Source organism: Corvus moneduloides, chromosome 12 (assembly GCF_009650955.1).
Source record: "Corvus moneduloides isolate bCorMon1 chromosome 12, bCorMon1.pri, whole genome shotgun sequence".
In the NCBI taxonomy this organism is placed as follows: domain Eukaryota; kingdom Metazoa; phylum Chordata; class Aves; order Passeriformes; family Corvidae; genus Corvus; species Corvus moneduloides.
Window position 1 is genome coordinate 1,128,407 of NC_045487.1, and position 17,514 is coordinate 1,145,920.

Genomic DNA, 17,514 nt, shown 5'->3' on the forward strand with positions numbered 1-17,514 from the left:
TTATGTTGTTGGGTTTTTTTTTTTTCTTCTTTTTCCAAAACAAAATGTCTCCTGAAAGTTGTCCCACTGTCCTCTGTCCCCCTTGAACCCCCGAGGGCACCTCTGTGCAGGCAGGGAACAGTCGTGGCCAACTTGGTTTCTACAACGTGTGCGTGGGGCTGGGGACACGAAGGGGTGCTGCCAACGTCCCCTCCCCTGGGATTAGACACTCTTAGTACAACACTGCTGAATCAGACGTGAGCATGGAAACCACTGCATGAGAACAAGCCTTTTCTGAGCAAGCTGAAGCTAATTCCACGGAGTTCTTTGGGAGACTAAAACGTAGATTAAAAATCTCCACTGCCGTACGGCTTCTACGGGGCTGGGCTGGGCACGCGTCCCCGGCCCCTCAGGTGGGCTCGGGCTGTGCAGTCACTTCTGGCTTCACCGCCTGGCCTTCCGCAGTCCCTGAAGTAGTGAGGAGGAGGATGGGCTCTGGCTCCAGCGGCTTGGCTTTGTCCTGAGTCTGGGTCAGAGGGTGCACCATGGACATGTGGACGTTGAGGTTATGGGCCTTCTCGAAGCGCTTCCCGCACTGGTCGCAGGCGAACTCCAGCTCTGCCTCTGCTTTGTGTTTGGTCATGTGGTACTTGAGGGAGGCGCGCTGGCGGCACTGGAACCCACAGATCTCACACCTGCCGAAGGCAAAGGGGGCTCAGCACCAGCCTGGTGCTGCCTCGCTCAGCCCAGGGGAGAGCGCTGGGGCTGGAGCAGGTGCTGGGGATGGACATTTCACTGAATCACAGAATCCTGCAATGGTTTGGGTTGGAAGGGACCTTAAAGCTCATCCCATCCCACCCCCTGCCATGGGCAGGGACACCTTCCACTATCCCACATTGCTCCAAGCCCTGTCCAACCTGGCCTTGGACACTTCGGGGATGGGGAGTCCACAACCTGTGCCAGGGCCTCACCATCCTCACAGGAAAGAATATCTTTCCAACATCCCATCTAACCCTGTCCCCTGGCAGTGGGAAGCCACTCCCCCTTGTCCTGTTACTCCAGGACCTTGTCCCAAGTCCCTCTGCAGCTCTCCTGGAGCCCCTTTAGGCCCTGGAAGCAGCTCTGAGGTCTCCCTGGAATCTTCTCCAGGCTGAACACGCCCAGCACTCCCAACCTTTCCTCATAGCAGAGGTGCTCCATGACCCTCTCCTCATTCATTCTGTTTAAAGTGATCCAGCCAGGATGCTGCCAGCTCCAGGCAGGGTTTGTATCCCAGAATTACTGTGCCAGGGTCAGTGACTGATCCCTTTGCTCCCTGGTGGAATCACTTACTGCAGGGGCTTCGCTCCCGAGTGCCGCATCTGATGGACCGAGAGGTGTTTGCGTTGCTTGAAGGTCTGCCCACACTCATCACAGATATAGTTCCGTACCTCTGCCACGAGCAACAGAAGAGAGGCATGGATTCTGCTGCATTCCTGGAATGTGCCCCGCACACGCAGCTGCCCACACTCCCTGTGGGAGTCTGAACCCCTCCCCTGCCTTGCGTTCCTCTGTGTGCCCCTTGTTCCATTCACAGGCCCACGTGAGGTGCCACCCCCGCCCAGAGCCTCAGCACCTCCAACCGTGGTGCCACGAGGTGCGGGGTGTCTGTGACCTGTCACCTGCTGGCACACACCTGTGTGGATGAGCTTGACGTGCCGCTGCAGGTACCGGTCGATCATGAACACCTTGTTGCAGCCAGGGTGAGGGCAGGGCCTCTCCCGCACCTCCTCGTGGTGCTCTTTGATGTGTTTCTGCAAAGCAAGGACAGAGCTTCTGTCAGGGAGCAAATTGGATCCCTGAACACCGAGACCACCATGTGAAAAACCAGGATTTGCATCCCGATCTACCCCTGGCAGCAGGGGCTTTAGCCAGACATTGTGGAGCCTGTTCCAAGGGCAGTGAGCCAGTGGCAGGAGGAACAGGGAGAGCCAGAGCAGACTGGAAAAGGCCAGGACTCCCAGCAGGCTGCTTTTAGTGACTGACTGCCTCCTGTAGAGCAGGGCGGGGAATTAAACCCATCAGGGATCCTCTGCTCACATGGAAGTGGCTCCGGAGTAGTGGGAGCCACCAGTGTGGGACAGGAGCAGAGCCTGAGCTCACCTTCATGCCATCAGCCCCTCTGTAGACAGCGGTGCAGCCCTGGTAAGGACACTTGTAGATGGTGGGCAGCTCCTCCCTGCAAGCAGAGGTGTGTGAGGTGGTGTGGGCATGGGGCTGCAGCCCGGTCCAGCCCTGCCAGACCCTCTCCTTACCGTTCACATTTGATTTTTTTTTTCCAGCCTGGCTTAGGCCCTGGCTTCTTCCTTATTTTGGGCTCTTCCACCTTCTTTGCTTCTTTATTGTCACTTTTCTTGCCAGAAACCCTCCAAGAAAGAACCAGGACAGTGGTTTAAGACTTGATCTTGGTTTTAGACCCACCTAAGTGTCCCCAGTTGTTACAGCTGACTATGACTTGGCAGAGCAGGAGCACACACAGCCCCAGGCAGATGAGCTGGGCTGTGGCTGTGCCAGGCTGGGGATGAGGGATGCGGCCCAGCTTTAACCCAACGGGGAGCTTGGGGGCACCTCCGTGGCCCCCAGGCAGGAATGTGTAGGGAACAGAGCCATAAGGAAAGAGATGTTGGCCCTGTGGGGGTGGGCACCCGCCCCCCACCCACCCCGAGAGCCCCTTACTTCTTCTCGGGGTAAGGCTCGAAGGAGTCATCTGAAGATTGCACGTTTCTCTTCTCGCTTTCATCATCGCTCAAGAAGTCCCTGAGAGAGAGAAGTTGCCCTTTACCAACGTGACCTCGGGCTGACCCTCAGCACCAGCAGTTCCCCATTCCCAGCACATCCATCTCCCCCACGGCGGCCGCTCCACGTGTTCTCCTCCCCGTCCTCTCCCCGAGCAAACACAGTGCCGGTGAACCCAGCAAAGACCCAAATCAGGACCTTTTAGGGCTAAAACTCTGCAAGAATAATCAAACCACTGTCAGGAGAACAAAAAAACGGCTGTTACTGAAAGGATCTATTCATGGGTGAGGGATGTGGTTGCCGCTTCCTCTACCGGGAAAAGGAATTTTGTGGAGCAAGAACGTCGCATAATTGTCTGGCGCAGGTTAATGAAGCTGCAGGTCATTCTGTGTTCCCTCAAATGTAACAGCCACATTTGGATTTTTCTTTTTCCTCCTTTTAGGCCTTAAGCCATACAAGAAGCAATTAATTCCTGAAGACAGGAAATAGGCAATAAATTGTTGCTGCCCTTTTAACGTGACAGCTGACAGGCTCAGCTGACACTGGAGTCACTCTGCACTTGGCCCTTTAGACTCGGAACGCCTGCACTTGTGTATTTACAGCCCCATTCCAAACACCTGTGTTGGACTGAGCCAAATCCTTGCTCACAACGGACCGTGGAGCTGCCAGGTCCCTCCCGCTTCCCTGGGAGCAAACGGGGTGGTTTCTCCTCGTGCCACCCCGTGCCTGCATTCCCGCTCCCACTGCTCTCCCGCAGCCCCAGCCACGGAGGGAACTGTCCGGGGGTTATGGGGCTGGAGCAGCATCTCCCAGCACGGCTCCTTCCCCAGCGCAGAGAGGGGACAAAACAGGGCCAGGATTGCTGGAAGCAGCCGACAAGCACGGAGCACACGTGTGTGCAAACCCCCCAGAGCACAGGAGGGAGCTCAGAGCCTCAGAGCCACGAGCTCCACGGTGGCTGCAGCAGAGCCACCGCTCCGAGCCCCCACGCTGGTGGAAAAAGAGCTCTCTGGGTTGGGGAGTTCACACTGGCAAAGAAGACATTTAGGCTATTTTAAACCCACTCTTCTCTCACCCCTCAGAAAGGTCACTGAACTCGTCTTTTACCCGCTCATCCGACGTTGCAGACAGAACCTGCTTCCCACTCAACTGTCCTAGGGAATGAAGGAGAACACGGTGCGTTACAAGGAAAAGCAGCAGACCCACGTCGGCCGAGGAGGAGCCGACTGCTCCGGGTGCACTTGCGTGGTCACACCGTGGGGAACACATGCTCCGTGGCAATCAATGACTGTTTAAACCAAACTGTCCCCTCTGCCCAGAAATGGCTCTCCCTGTGCTCCACCTTGACCCTGCAGCTCCCAGGAGCAGCTTTTGGTTCCTCCTGTGACACCCATAACTGACAGACTTGTCCCTAGGCAAGTCCCAGCTGCCATTCCTGTGTCCAGCAGCGGACATTTCCCGTGGGTGTGGGAGCTAAGCATAGCCCCCCTTCTGCAACTCAAAATGGGTGTTAATTCCTCACTTCTGGAAGTGGCGTTTGGGGCAGTTCACCCAGCAGTTTTCCTTTAGGGACAGAAGGGGCTCCTGGGATTCAGCATCAGCTGCTGTGGAGCTGGGAAACCCAACTTCAGGGTCGAGCCGAAAGAAACATCCAGCAAACAGTGCTGGGGAACCAGTGACCATCCTGTACCTCTGGAAAGAGCACGGCAGCAGGTTCTCCCCTCTACCAGAAGGGGAACAGCACACAGAACCAGCAGGGTGACCCCGTGTTCCCCTGTCCCTTCTGCATGGCTCAGCACCCTCCTCCCTGATCAGAGGCCAATCGCTGAGCACTGCCCAGAAGGATCTGCGCCCTCCTTGAGGAACAGCAGTCTCCAGGGAGAGGGCCCAGCCCCTTGTTGCTCCCTGGGCCACCTCTCCAGCTCCCTGTCTTTCCCCAGGAGGGAGATCAGGAAGCAAACCCCTTACCTGTGGCAGTGCTCAGCGGGGAGACGGGCTGCAGCAGGGCCTGCTCCCGGACGGAGGCCGCGCTGTCCAGCTGCGAGGGAGACGGGTCTCTGTCCTGCGGCGGCTCGTTCTCCACATTCAGTGGCACCGCCGTGGTCCCTTTGTTGGCGGGCTGCTGGCAAGGAGCTGTCCTTACTGGAGCGTGCTGGGCTTTGGGAGCAGGAACAGCCTCGGCATTGTCCGCCCCGGCCCCGTTGTCAGTCAAGCGCTGCTGCGCCGTGCCCTTGCTCCACTCCCGTTTGACGGACAGGGCGTTGTCGAGCAGCACGGAGCTGCAGTCCGAGTCCGTGTCCATGACGTAGTCGTGGCCGTCCCCGCAGCCCCAGACGGCACGGATGATGCCGCAGTACTCGGAGGAGAGCACGCTCCGCAGCCCGGGCACCGAGTCGCAGCTCCCGGCGTGCGTGTGCGTCCACGTCACCAGGCTGTGCAGGCACTGCGGGCTGGACGTGATCAAGTCAACTGGCCAGGGGAGAGGCAGCACAGTCAGGCCTGGGCACGGGGGGGATGTGGATGTGGATCTGCTCCCCCCAGGGCTGCGCCAGAAAGGCAGGTGGGAGCCACCCCAAGGGGCTGCACCCAGAGGGCTGGAGCAGGGCAGCCCCAGCGCCTGCCAGGATCACAGAACCACTGAGGTTGGAAAAGTCCTCTGAGATCCCTGAGTCCAACCTGTGACCAAACACCACCCTGCCTGACCAGAGCACTGAGTGTCACATCCAGTCTTTCCTTAAACACCTCCAGGGACAGCGACTCCACCACCTCCCTCCATCATTTGCTTCACAGAGTATTTCCAATTGTCCCCAGTGCCTGACAGCAGCTGGGACAGGCCTGGCACTGCCACCCAAATCTGCTCTGCCTGCTCTTCCCACCCTGAGGTGAGCCTGTGCCTATCTGGCCCAGCTCAGGAAGGTGAAGATTCTCCTGGGAAGCCAGAGGGAGGAAGGAGAACCAGCCCTATTGAAGGACACCAGAACCCTCCTGCATGTGGTCACTTCTCAGCACCCATCAACCCCAGCCCTCCACTGGTGGCGTGGCAGAAGGAAAAGGGGAGTGAGCACTCACCCAGGCAGGAGGCACCTCCTTCCATCCCCGGCTGCGCCTCGACCCCGCTGCTCCTGCAAAAACCAGAGTGGCACAGTGGGATTTGAGGGTCATGGAGGGACCACGTGGCAACACACGGCACCGTGCTGCTCCCGGGAGGCAAGAAAGGCCACGTACTTTCCTTTGGACTTGGCGTGGCCCGTGGGCGAGGCATTCACCCTCTGGATGAAGGTCCGGAGGACGCTGCGGCACTTGTAGAACTGGGCATGGCATTTCTTGCAGACGAACTGTGGCAGCGCGGGGTCCTGCCGCACCGCCACGCCCACCAGCCGCTGGAAGTCGGCGAAGAACACCTGGTCCACGCGCCGCTGCTTCTCCGAGTTCTCCCCCAGCACGGGCACCTTCCCGAAGGCATTGCGCAGGCTCCGCGAGGAGAACTTCCCGTGGCACAGGCGGCAGTAGCCGGTGCTCAGGGCTCTGCCGATTCCTGCCGAGGAGGATCGAGCGTGGCTGCTGAGGAATGGCACTGATCCACCCAAAGGTGCTCCCCTTCCCTTCATCCCAGCTGCCTCCATAGCCCCGCCTTCAGCAAAGCAATCCAGGAAAATCCAGGCAGGAGAAGACCCTTCTGACACCAGCTGATCCAAAATCACCCTTTCTGGCCCCACTGTCCCGGTGGCAGAGCCTCCTCTCTGCTGTGGTTTTCCCAGGCCTCTGCCAATGCCATCCTTTGGTTTCAGCAGTTCTTCCCCTTCCCCGGTGTTTATCTCCCAAGTATTTAGAGCTGGCATTGTGTCCCTTGGCTGCCCCAGTGCTGGCTGTCCCATTCCTCAGCTCCCCAGTAGCACCCTGGAGTGGGGCAGCAGCTGGGGACATGCAGCTCCCAACCCGGAATAGCAGGGCAGGATGAAAAGTGTCACCCAGTTCACTGCCCTGTGGCGTTCCCGCTCTGTGGAATAATTTCCATCCCTCCACTGCACCCCAGCAGTGTGAAGGGAACCCTAAGCACAGCCTCCTCCCGGCCCTGATCCAGCCCAGCCGTGCTCCGAGCCCTGGGGGTCTCACCACAGCCCGCGGGGGTGGTGACAGTGGTGGTGACAGTGGTGGGACAGGGCAGCAGCTGCTGGGGGAGTGTCTTGGGGGGGGGGGCCCGAGTCCCCGTTTGTGAGTGCCCCGTGAGCCACCCGCCCTCCCGGGGCAGCGCCGGTGTCACAGCACCCAAGGGAGCCGCTGGAGATCCCGCTTATCTCCTGCCCCAGCTGCAACACGCGCGGATATCAGCCACCCCAAAGCGGGATGGCAGGAAGGTCCCAGTCACCCCAAACAGGATGGCGGGAGTGTCCTGACCACACTCAAACCCTGACGGAGGGAGGGTCCCGGTCACCCCCAAACCGGAGCAGGCGGTAGCCGAGCACCCCGAAATAGCGGGAGGTTCCCCCGCTCTCCCTCCCCGGGTACCGAATTCCTCCTTGCTTTGCCGTTACCGGCACCGGGATGTTCGGTGTTTCAAGGGGGAAGAAACTCCACACAAACGGGCCGGTTCTGACCTGCCCCCGTTCGGCACCGAGCCCCGGGACGGGAGGTCTGACCCCGGCAGTGCGGAGGGAACCCCGCCACACCAAGGGCTCGCCCACAGCCGGTCCTCGCAGCCCGTCCCGGTGGCGGCCGGTCCCGCCGGTGGCCCCGCAGCGGCTCAGGCCCCGGGGAAGCGGCTCCGGCCGTGTCCCCGCTCCCCCCGCCCCGGTCCCCGCGCTCGGGCCTCACCTGCCTCCGGTGCGCAGGCGGCGGCCGCGGGGGGCTCGGCGGGCTCGGTGCCGCGGGCGGCCGTGCCGGGGGTCCGGCGGGGCGCGGGGGGGGCCCGGGGGCCGCCCGGGGCCGCCAGGAACCGCCCGCGCCGATCGCGCTTCATCGTCCCCGCCGGGCCCGGAGGCTCCGCCCGCCCGCAGCGCCCCCGCCGGCCGGGGGGACCCGCCGCGCCCGGTCCGTCCCGCCGCGCTCCGGGCGGGCCCGCGGCCCCAGCGCGCCGTTCCGGGCGGCCCCGCGGCCATGGCCGCGCCGGGGGCCGGCGAGGGGCCCGCGCCGGGCCGGGGGGCCCGCGGGCTGCAGGGAGCCATGAGGGCGGCGAGCGGCGCCCTGGGCATGGACAGCGCCGGGCGGACCAGGGTGAGCGCGGGCACGGCCGGGGAGGGACCCCCGGGCTCCGCCGCATCCCCGGGACTGCACCCCCGGGGCTCCCCCCGCGCCCCCGGGCTCAACCCCCCCATCCCCGGGGCTGCATCCCCGGTCTCCTCCTGTATCCCTGTGCTCCTTTTGCATCCCCGGCTTCTTCTGCATCCCTGGGCTCCCCCCGCATCGCCGGGGTGCGTCCCCCGGTCTCGCCCCCAGCCGCGGGGCTGCACTGCCGGTCTCATCCTGCATCCCGGGGCTCAGCCGCATCCCGGGGCTCCCCCCGCATTCCCGGACTCACGCCCCACTCCCGGGGCTGCATCCCCGGTCTGACCCAGCACCCCCGGACTAGCCCCGCACCCCCGGGCTCCCCCCGGCTCCCGTTTGGACCGGGACCCTGCGATCCCCCTGGGGGTTCCCGAGCTCCCCCGGCCCCGGGAGTCCCTGCTCAGCCCCCCCTTTGGCAGGAGGCCTACGTGGAGTACCTGAAGAGCATCACCCTCATCGCCCAGGCCCTGCAGGAGGAGGCGGCAGGGACGGGTAAGGCAGGACCCCTTGTCCTCCCCGCGGAACCATGGGGTCGGTGGAAGTCCTGCAGTGACCTCAGCACCCCCTCCCCACAGAGAACAGCGAGGGGGTCACGCCTGACACCCCAAAACTGCTGAAGCTGGCGGAGCAGTGCCTGGAGAGGGTCAAATCCATCGCAGCGGCGCTGGGTGAGTGAGGGGTGGGGGTCCCGTTTTGGGGAGCTGGGTGCCCCCCCAGGGCCAGGCTGGTGGTGAGGCACAGCCCACCTGTCCTGCCCCCGTCTCCAGGGAAAGCCCAGGTGAAACCGGCTGCACAGGAGCGGGGTGGGGGCCCCACACCCCTCTCCAGGCACCGCCGGGTCTGCTCAGATGAGGGGGGGAAGCTCTCGCCATTCCTGCCCCCGGAGATCTTCCAGAAGCTGCAGATCGCTGAGGCACAGAGCGCACGGAAGTACGGGGGGCTTGGGCATGGGAGTTGGGACACGGGGACTGGGATATGGGGCTGAGACACAGAGGGGTGGATCATGGGGGGCTGATGTGGACTGGGATGCAGGGGCTGGGACATGGGAGGCTCAAACACAGGGGGTGGGACATGGGGGGTTCAAACTTGGGGGGTTTGGGACACAGGGTCTGGCAAGAACTGGGACACAAGGACTGGCAGTGGCCCCATGCCCGCCTGGGGGGTCATGGGGCAGGATGGGGTCCTGGCACATGTCCTGTGGCCTGTCACGGGTGCTGAGGCCGTTCCTACAGGGAGCTGACGCCGCTGGAGGAGGCCTCTCTGCAGAACCAGAAGCTTAAGGCGGCCTACGAGGCGCGGGTGGCACGGCTGAACCCAAGCCAGGCCGTGCAGAAGACATCCCTGGCAAGTGGGGGGCTGGGGAGGGGCTGGGAGCCGCACGGAGCCGGCAGCCAGGCAGGGAGAGGGTTCCTGGGGGATCCCCCACTCCCCACTGCTGGCCACGGGGTGTGGGTGGATGTTCCCAACGCTCCTCCTGCTCCGCAGACACTGTCCCTGCAGCGGCAGATGATGGAGAACCTGGTGATTGCCAAGGCCCGGGAGGAGACCGTATCCTTCCCAGCGGGATTGCTCCAAGAGCTAGCTCCAGCAGAGCCTCTGCCCTGTCCTGGGTGTCACCGACCCCACACAGGCCTCTGGGTCCCAGCTGGGGGGATGGAGGAGGGCGAAGGGCAGTGGGTGAGCACGGTGGTGGCTCCGGACCCTTAACTGTGCCTGGCCCAGCTGCAGCGTAAGATGGAGGAGCGGCGGCTGCGGCTGCAGGAGGCGGCCAACCGGTGAGTGGGGATGTCACCACAGGGGCCCTGCGCTGTGGGGACACTCAGCAGTGCGCTCACTGGCCCGGGGTGTCCCCAGGAGGTTCTCCAGCAGCGTGGCCCTCACCCCCGAGGAGCAGGAGCAGCGAGCACTCTACGCTGCCATCCTTGAGTATGAGCAGGACCATGTGAGTGTGGGCCAGGGGCTGCTGGCAGGCTGGAGGCTGTGCCGTGGGGCAGGAGGCTGTGCCGTGGGGCAGGGTGCCGCACCTTCCCCATGACCAGCCCTGGACACTCCCCAGGACTGGCCGAGGCAGTGGAAGGCGCAGCTGAAGCGGAGCCCGGCGGATCTCTCAGTGGTGTCAGGGCTCTTCTCCTGCCTCCTGAGGTACTGCCGGGGGTGGGCACGGCCCTGCCAGAGCGAGGGGGCTGCGGCTGCTGCCGGTGCCCCCTGCCCACCCCGTCCCTCTGCCCACAGCTGCCCCGAGCACCCCATCACGCAGCTGCTGCGGCGGCTGCAGTGTGCGGTGTACGCCCGGCTCTACCCCGCCGTCAGCCGCGGCCCCGCCGACGCTTCCCCCGCCTCCCCCTCGGGCCTCTCCTTCCTGTCGCTGGACGCCGGGGGCTCCTCGCTGCCCGCCGAGCCGGGGGGCCGCCGGCTCCGAGCGTCCCGCAGCCTCCACTGCATGTTCTCGGTGCCCGAGCACGGCCCGGCCGCGCTGCGGCACAGCCAGTCCACCACCACCCCCCTCGCCGACAGCGGCGCCCCGGGGCCCGCCGAGCCCCCCGAGACCCCCCGGGAAAGCTCCTTCGAGGACCTGGAGCGGTTCCTGGCGTCCCCTGAGGGCTGGGCCCCCGCAGAGACCCCGGCCGGCCCCGGGCAGGACACGGCGCTGCCGGAGCTGCTGAAGGGCGTCGTGAGGGACATCCACAACGCCATTGGTGAGGGAGTGGGGGGCAGATGAGGGCTGTCTGTGGGCTCTCCTGCACCCCGTTATGACTCGGGGCACAGGGTGGGCAGGATAGGAAGTCCCAGTGTGGGTAGGACAGGGGTCCCAGCTTGCTCTGTGACTTGCCCTTCCCAGACAGGCTGCTGGCTCTGACTCTGCTGGCCTTCGAGGGGCTCGGCACTGCCGCCGGCAAGGACCAGTGCCTGGCCTGCCTGGAGGAGGCCTTCTTCCCCCCACTCTGGGCCCCTCTCCTGGCCCTCTACAGGTACCGTGACCCGCTTTGGAGGGTCTGAGACCCACTGCTCCCTTCCTGGCATCCCCCTGTCACCTCTGTGCCCTCAGGACCGTGCAGCAACCCCGCGAGGCGGCCCTGGCGCGCAGCATGGAGCGGCACCGGCACGCCAGCCCCGCCGACATGGGGCTGGCCTCACGCCTCTTCCCGCCCACCCCCGGCCGCCCCGCATACGCCTCCGCCGTGCAGGACCTGCGCCTCATCCCGCTGGAGACCTGTCCCCGCAGGAAGCTGGAGTGCATCGGTGAGCGGCGGTGGCGGCGCGGGGCGGGGGCCCGGGGCTGGCGGTGACCCTGACGCTCGCCCTGTGCCACAGTGCGAGCCCTGCGTGGCATCTGCGAGTGTGCCGAGGAGTACTGCGGCACCCGGGACGCCCGGAGCCTCGCCACGGCCGCCATGTGAGTACGGGAACAACGTCCCTCGGCCAGACAGAGCGGAACAGGGAGCGTGGGGAGTATGGGGCAGGTGTGGGGCTGGGGGCTGCTGCGGCCGGTGCAGTGTTGGGGCACCAGTCCCTGTGGCCACCATGGCTGACGAGTCCCTGTTGTCACAGCGGGGCAGATGACCTGCTGCCCATCCTGTCCTACGTGGTGCTGCAGACGGGGTTGCCCCAGCTGCTCTCCGAGTGCACCGCCCTGGAGGAGTTCATCCATGAGGGGTACGTGCCGGGCTGCTGGGCCATGCAGGCAGCCCTGGGCTCAGGACAGTGTCACCCTCCCGGGATGGGGGTGGCAACAGCAGCTCCTGGGAGCGCAGGGCTGAGGGGTGGTGGCTGTGCTGGTGTCCTGGTCACGGCAGTGTCACAGCCATGACGGTGCGGTGCTCGTGCGGTGCCTGGGTTGGTGTCCCGGTGGTGCCGGTGTCCCAGCGGTGGCAGCCTGGCGCCCGTGGTGGCGTCCCGTTGGTGACAGTGTGATGCGTGTGGGCACAGGTACCTGATCGGGGAGGAGGGGTACTGCCTGACGTCCCTGCAGAGCGCCCTGTCCTACGTGGAGTCCCTGCAGTGAGGAGGGGGCGGCGCGGGACCCCCACAGCCCCGGGCAGGTGCTGACGCCCCCTCCCCGGGTCCTCCCGCCCTGCAGGGGGCGCTGTCCGCGGGCTCGGCCCCGCCCCGGGGGCGGAGCCACGGGCGGCACGTGCGTTCCGGCCCGGTGGGCGCGGAAGGGGAACGGGGGGGGAAGCGAGCGGCCGGACCGGCAGGTGGGGGGAAACCGGGACCGGGGCGGAACCAGGGGCGGGTGGGAACACCGGGAGGCCTCGGGGGGGCGAACAGGGGGAAGCAAGGGAGTGACACCGGGGGGACCGGGACCGGGGAGGTGCCGGGGAGGCCTCGGGTGAGCGGAGTTCCGGGGCTGAGGCTTTGGCGGGGGTATCTTCATAGGTCTGGGAGGGGGATGCCAGGGTGGGATCTCACGCTGCTGTACCCCCAGCATGTGTGCAGGCTCGGCGCTGCGGCAGGAGCAGCGGCAGGAATACGGGCAGGAGTTCCGGCAGGAGTTCCACCGGGAGTACCGGCGCTCGCTGCAGCGGGCGTTCGGCCCCGCTGGGACCTGCCCCGACCCCGCCGTGGCGGAGCGGCTGCGGCAGCGGCTGCAGCGGGAGCCGGCGCTGCTGGGGGCTCTGCAGGAGGATGCCCTGGCACTGCTGGCTCGGGGGCTGCGGGACCACCCCGACACCGGGCTGGCGCTGCGGGGCCTGGCCGGCGCCTTCCGGCTGCTGGAGCTGGCGGCCGTCAACCTCTACCTCTTCCCGTGGCGCCGGGAGTTCGGCACCATCCAGGTGAGGCCCTAAGGTGGTAAGGGGATGTCGTGGGAGTACCCAGACAGCTCCAGCCACGCCTCCCGTTGTTCCTTGCAGACATACTCCGGTGCTTACATGCACCTGCTGCGCCCGGCGCTCCCCGAAGCCGACCTGGTGTGGAGTTTGGGCCGACTGGGCTACGAGCGGCAGGACCGGCACCGCCTGGCTGTGGCCCGGTTGCCCCCGGGGCCCACGCTGATTGCTGCCGCTGTCGGCTTCCTCGCCTGCCGCCTGGAGTGTGAGATCCTGGCGGAGCTGGCGCTGCGACTGCCGCGGCCCCGCGCCGAGGAACTGCTGGAGGCGCGGCATCGGGCCGCGGGGGTCAAGGGGCACCTGGAGATGCTGCAGGACCCGCGGACGCAGCGCGGGGCAGCTGCTGACTGTGGGGACAGCGTAGATCTCTACCAGGAGATGCCAGCCAGCCCCGAGGACACAGGGGGCAAGGACACAGCTCCCCCAGCGCTGTGGAGGGACCCTCAGGATGTGCCCAAGAGGGGCTGGGGACGCTGCGATGGTGCGCTTGGGCCGGAGCCCGTGGGCAGCGCTGATCCGGACACCTCCTCTCACCTCTTCCTGGAGCAGGAGCCGGTGGGGACCGGCAGAAGTCCCCAGGTGCTGGGGGAGCACCGGGATTGCGCCCAGGATGCCCCAGAGCTGCCGTGCTACCAGCTGCACTCGTGCCTGCACCGGGGCATGCTGCCCTCGTACTGCTGCAGCACCTGCCGGCAGCTGCACGCCGGCGGCTGTGCCACAGGCCGCGCCTGCCGCAGCCGGCACCGCGGCCAGGAGCTGCGCGGGGAGCGGCAGCAGCGGCTCTGGCTGCAGCGCACGGAGCTGGACATGCTGCTGGCTGAGGGCTCTGCACCCCGCTCCTAACACGGCTGCTGCCTGCCTGCCGGGAAGGGAGGGGCACGGCCACCGCTTGGCACAAGGACACCGGACTCATCAGCCCCCGAGACAGCGGTGCCTGGGCCCTGCTCCAGCCCGGGCACTGCTGCTGTAAATTATTCAGTGCATCAGTAAAGTGGCTGCCTCAGCATGGGCTGTTCTGTCCTGGTGCGGGGGACCAAGATGCCTGGTCCAGGGGCAGGGTCTGCAGTGATACCTGACAGCACATCACCCTACAGGAGCAGCTCCCACCTCCCATGAGAGTGGGAGCCGGGATCCACTTAAAGGTAGGCAGAACCTGGGCTGGCATGGAGGTATCCTTGTCCCTAGGGAGGAATGTGTGAGACAGAGGAAGGAGAGCAGAGCCACAGCTTCTCCCAACCCTGCTGGCACCAAAGGATGAGGTCACTCCCTCCTACCATTGCCAATTCAGATACTTTTAATGATGGCAAAGTCGGGGTTGCCCCCCACAGACAGCACAAGCCAGGACCCCTGTGGGACAGGACCGGCCCTGCCAAGCCTGGGCATCCCCAGGCCCCATCTCTCCTCACTCCCGACCCTGGGGCCACGCTCGCCCAGCCCCAGACTGGAGCCTGCCCCGTCCCACACAGGGAGATGGTTTTGGGAGCCGTCCTGGGAATGGATGGAGCCCGTGGCACTGGCCAGGACTATTGGGCTGAGGGAATCCACCTCAGCCAGGATACATGGTGCCTGTTCCCATGGGACAGCTCAGGGCTTGCTGCGCTTGGCCTGGCTCTCCATCCCCGTGCCGGCTGCCCGCTTGTTCCGGTGGTGTGGGAAGGTGGGCATCAGCTCCGGCTCACAGGCTGTGGGGCACAGAGAGGTGTCAGCAGGGCCCAAAGCCTCCCAGTCCTGCCCTGCCCTGCCCCAGGACAGGGCGGGGGGGGGGGGTACTTACGCAAGGGCTTCTCCTTGAAGTAGGAGCTCTCCAGGCAGTCCTTGGCTGTCGCCCTGTGGGGGACACAAGGGCAAGTGGAAGGGACTACCCCAGCCTGGGAGACAGCGTGGGGCAGGTTCCCTGCCCTACCCACCCTGCATCCTGCCTGGCTCTTACCTTTTCTTGGGGTCATACATGAAGAGGAAGTTGAGCAGTCGCAGCCCAGCCTCTGAGAGCCAGGGGAACCTGTGTTTCAGGTTGTTGTAGGGCTGTTTGCGCAGGGTGTACTGGGTGGCCAGCGGCAGCTTGGAGAACCCCTGAGGGAAACTGCATGTGAGGAGGGGCCAGGGGAGCAGCCAGGGAGACAGGACTGGGAAGATGGGCAGGGAGCTCTCACCGGCCAGATGTTCTCGTTGGGTGTCCCCAAGAGCTGCACGATGAGGTCGATCTGGTGGATCTCGGAGGTGCCCGGCAGCAGCGGTTTGTGTGCCAGCAGCTCGGCCAGGATGCAGCCGGCAGCCCTGCGGAGCACAGGAGCCTTTCCAGTGACTCCCCACAGTTTGCAGCCCCCCAGCTCCACCCAGGCAGCCTCAGCACCCCCCTTACCACATGTCGATGCTGGTGGTCTGGGTCGTCATCCCCAGCAGCAGCTCTGGTGCGCGGTACCTGCACAGGGGACGCTTGGTGGCAGAGCCAGCACGAGCCCGTCCCGCTGGGAGGACCCGCCCCGGCACCAGCCACTCACCACAGAGTCACCACTTTGGGGGTCATGGGCTTGGGGGGCATCCCGTAGGTGCGTGCCAGGCCAAAATCAGCTGCAACAGAGAGTCACAGTCAGGAGGGAGCCCAGCTCTAAGCTCCGGGCACGGCTGGAGCGGGACGCAGGTGCCGGCACTCACCTATCTTCACACAGCCTTTGTCGGTCATCAGCAGGTTGGAAACCTTCAGGTCCCTGTGGGAAATGGAGCAGCTGGAGGTGAGAGACCGCAGGGAGAAGCCAATCCCATCTTTCCATGGCCTCCCTACCCTGCTGGTGCTCCCACATTGATGGGCACCAAACCCCCACCCGGAGCTGCTCCTGATGGTGCCGCTTGCTCCCAGCACATGGGAAGCGTCCCCAGACACCCCTTTGTCCCCACAGCTCCATCCTGCCGCTCCCACCTGTGGATGATGTAGTTCTCATGGAGGTATTGCAGGCCCTTGAGAACCTGCAGGATGATGCACTTCACCTGGGGACAGAGGACAGGAACTGTGACCGCTGCGGGAGCAGCACTGGCTAGACAAACCCCCACAGGCCAAACCCACTGGGGTGTCCTGCAGTCCCTCCACCCCTGTGTCCTCCCAGGGGGTTCTGGGTGGGCATTTTCTCCTAGCTCTGTTTCCCTGACAGTTTGCTCCAGCCCCAAATCCAGCCTGGAAAGTCCCTGGAGGGTTCACTGAGATTCAGCAAATCAGGCTGCATCAGAATCCCTGGCATCCCCCACCTCAAGGTCTAGGGAGCCCCTCACAGTGCCCACATATTTTGCCGGGAATGGCAGCACCCTCTCAGGGGTGCTGGACCCAAATCCTGCTGCACCCCATACCTGAGCCTCTGAGAAGGGCGTCTGCATGTTCTCCAGGAGACTGGCCAGGTCCTGCTCGCAGTATCCCATCACCAGGAAAATGCTGTTGGAGACAAGACAAGGTCAGAGCCTCCCCCAGGACAGATTTGTCTGCTGAGGTGGCTCAGGGCTCCAAGGAGGTCTGGAAGGCAGAGGGAGGACACACAGGGGACTCTCACCTCTCCAGGTGGTTTCCCACAACCACTTCCTTCAGTTCCACAATGTTGGGGTGCTGGAGCTGCAGGAGCAGGGTGATCTCCCGCAGGCTGCTGATGGGCATTCCTGGGGGAGGGAGGAACAGCCGTGCTGCAGGAACGGGCTGGAGCCAGAGCCAGGACAGAGCAGCCCCTGCTCCCCCCCTCCTCCATTACCATCTTTCTCGTTGTCCATCCGCACTTTCTTCAGTGCCACCGTCTCGTCCGTCAGCGTGTCCCGGGCACGGTCTGGGGGCAGCACAGGCTGCGTTGGCACCAGGACACACACCTGGGTTCATCCCGATCCCACCTCGGCCCCCCAGCCCAGCCACAGGGGTGCAACTGTGTGAGCTTCAGGCCTCTCCCGACCTGGGGATCCCAGGGACCCGTGCTGGGATTCTACACGGGGGAACGGCTTCCCAGTGCCAGAGGGCAGGGATGGATGGGATATCGGTAAGGAATTCTTCCCTGGGAGGCTGGGGAGGCCCTGGCACAGGGTGCCCAGAGCAGCTGTGGCTGCCCCATGCCTGTAAGCGGCCAAGGCCAGGTTGGACGGGGCTCGGAGCAGTGTGGTCTAGTGGAAGGCGTCCCTACCCATGGCAGGGGGTGGAACGGAATTAACTTGGGGGTCCCTTCCCGGTCCCGCGTGGCCACAGCGCACCGGGAGCCGCCCGCGCCCGGGAGGCACTGCCCGCACTCACACACGATGCCGTACGTGCCCTCTCCGATCCGGTTCAGCTTCTCAAACTCCTTCACGCTGCGGCACCGTCCCAGCTGAAACCAAAGAGCAGCGTCCAGGCGGTGCCGCCTCGACGGTTCCTCACCGGGGACCCCCCCGCCGGCCCCGAGCCCTCTCACACCCCCGGGGACCCGCTGCACTCACCCGATCGGCTGCCGAAACCTCGAAGAAGCCGTCGCCCCGCAGTCTCCGGAGCCGCAGGGGTTCCAGCTCTGGTTCGGCCGGTGCTGATGCCGATGCCGGCGGCACTCCCGCCTCAGCCGCTGCCATGTCCGCCATGGCGGGTTCCGCCCCGCGCACGCGCGCTATTATCCCCGCCGGCCCCGCCCACCGCCAGACCCCGCCCACACGCGTTAAGCCCCGAGCAATCGTTGCTAGGGAG

The 17,514-nt window shown here is 65.0% G+C and overlaps 4 protein-coding genes across 4 annotated transcripts; 2 read left to right on the forward strand and 2 right to left on the reverse strand.

Annotated features, from left to right (window-relative positions):
* Window positions 1-25: 25 nt before the first annotated feature.
* On the reverse strand, window positions 26-7,415 carry ZNF276 (zinc finger protein 276). The gene is made up of 10 exons (XM_032121749.1): window positions 5,980-7,415; window positions 5,824-5,876; window positions 4,723-5,223; window positions 3,830-3,908; window positions 2,695-2,775; window positions 2,274-2,384; window positions 2,122-2,197; window positions 1,655-1,772; window positions 1,312-1,411; window positions 26-674 (listed from the first exon to the last, which is right to left on the reverse strand). The coding sequence occupies exons 1-10, from the start codon at window positions 6,627-6,629 to the stop codon at window positions 389-391; spliced, it is 2,055 nt and encodes a 684-aa protein (XP_031977640.1). The 5' UTR covers window positions 6,630-7,415; the 3' UTR covers window positions 26-388.
* A 433-nt stretch (window positions 7,416-7,848) lies between these two features.
* VPS9D1 (VPS9 domain containing 1) lies at window positions 7,849-12,533 on the forward strand. The gene is made up of 16 exons (XM_032121750.1): window positions 7,849-7,965; window positions 8,436-8,508; window positions 8,592-8,684; window positions 8,784-8,946; window positions 9,249-9,360; window positions 9,502-9,564; window positions 9,739-9,791; window positions 9,871-9,958; window positions 10,073-10,158; window positions 10,249-10,712; window positions 10,856-10,985; window positions 11,063-11,256; window positions 11,329-11,410; window positions 11,566-11,670; window positions 11,944-12,056; window positions 12,443-12,533. Exons 1-15 carry the CDS (start codon window positions 7,849-7,851, stop codon window positions 12,017-12,019), a joined length of 1,899 nt encoding a protein of 632 aa, XP_031977641.1. The 3' UTR covers window positions 12,020-12,056; window positions 12,443-12,533.
* SPATA2L (spermatogenesis associated 2 like) lies at window positions 12,444-13,688 on the forward strand. Its single transcript, XM_032122169.1, has 2 exons — window positions 12,444-12,791; window positions 12,870-13,688. Exons 1-2 carry the CDS (start codon window positions 12,444-12,446, stop codon window positions 13,686-13,688), a joined length of 1,167 nt encoding a protein of 388 aa, XP_031978060.1.
* Window positions 13,689-14,116: 428 nt separating this feature from the next.
* On the reverse strand, window positions 14,117-17,426 carry CDK10 (cyclin dependent kinase 10). The gene is made up of 13 exons (XM_032121751.1): window positions 17,277-17,426; window positions 17,095-17,167; window positions 16,571-16,642; window positions 16,379-16,481; window positions 16,182-16,263; window positions 15,760-15,827; window positions 15,498-15,550; window positions 15,344-15,413; window positions 15,205-15,264; window positions 14,996-15,119; window positions 14,776-14,915; window positions 14,620-14,672; window positions 14,117-14,527 (listed from the first exon to the last, which is right to left on the reverse strand). The coding sequence occupies exons 1-13, from the start codon at window positions 17,409-17,411 to the stop codon at window positions 14,430-14,432; spliced, it is 1,131 nt and encodes a 376-aa protein (XP_031977642.1). The 5' UTR covers window positions 17,412-17,426; the 3' UTR covers window positions 14,117-14,429.
* Between the last annotated feature and the right edge of the window lie 88 nt (window positions 17,427-17,514).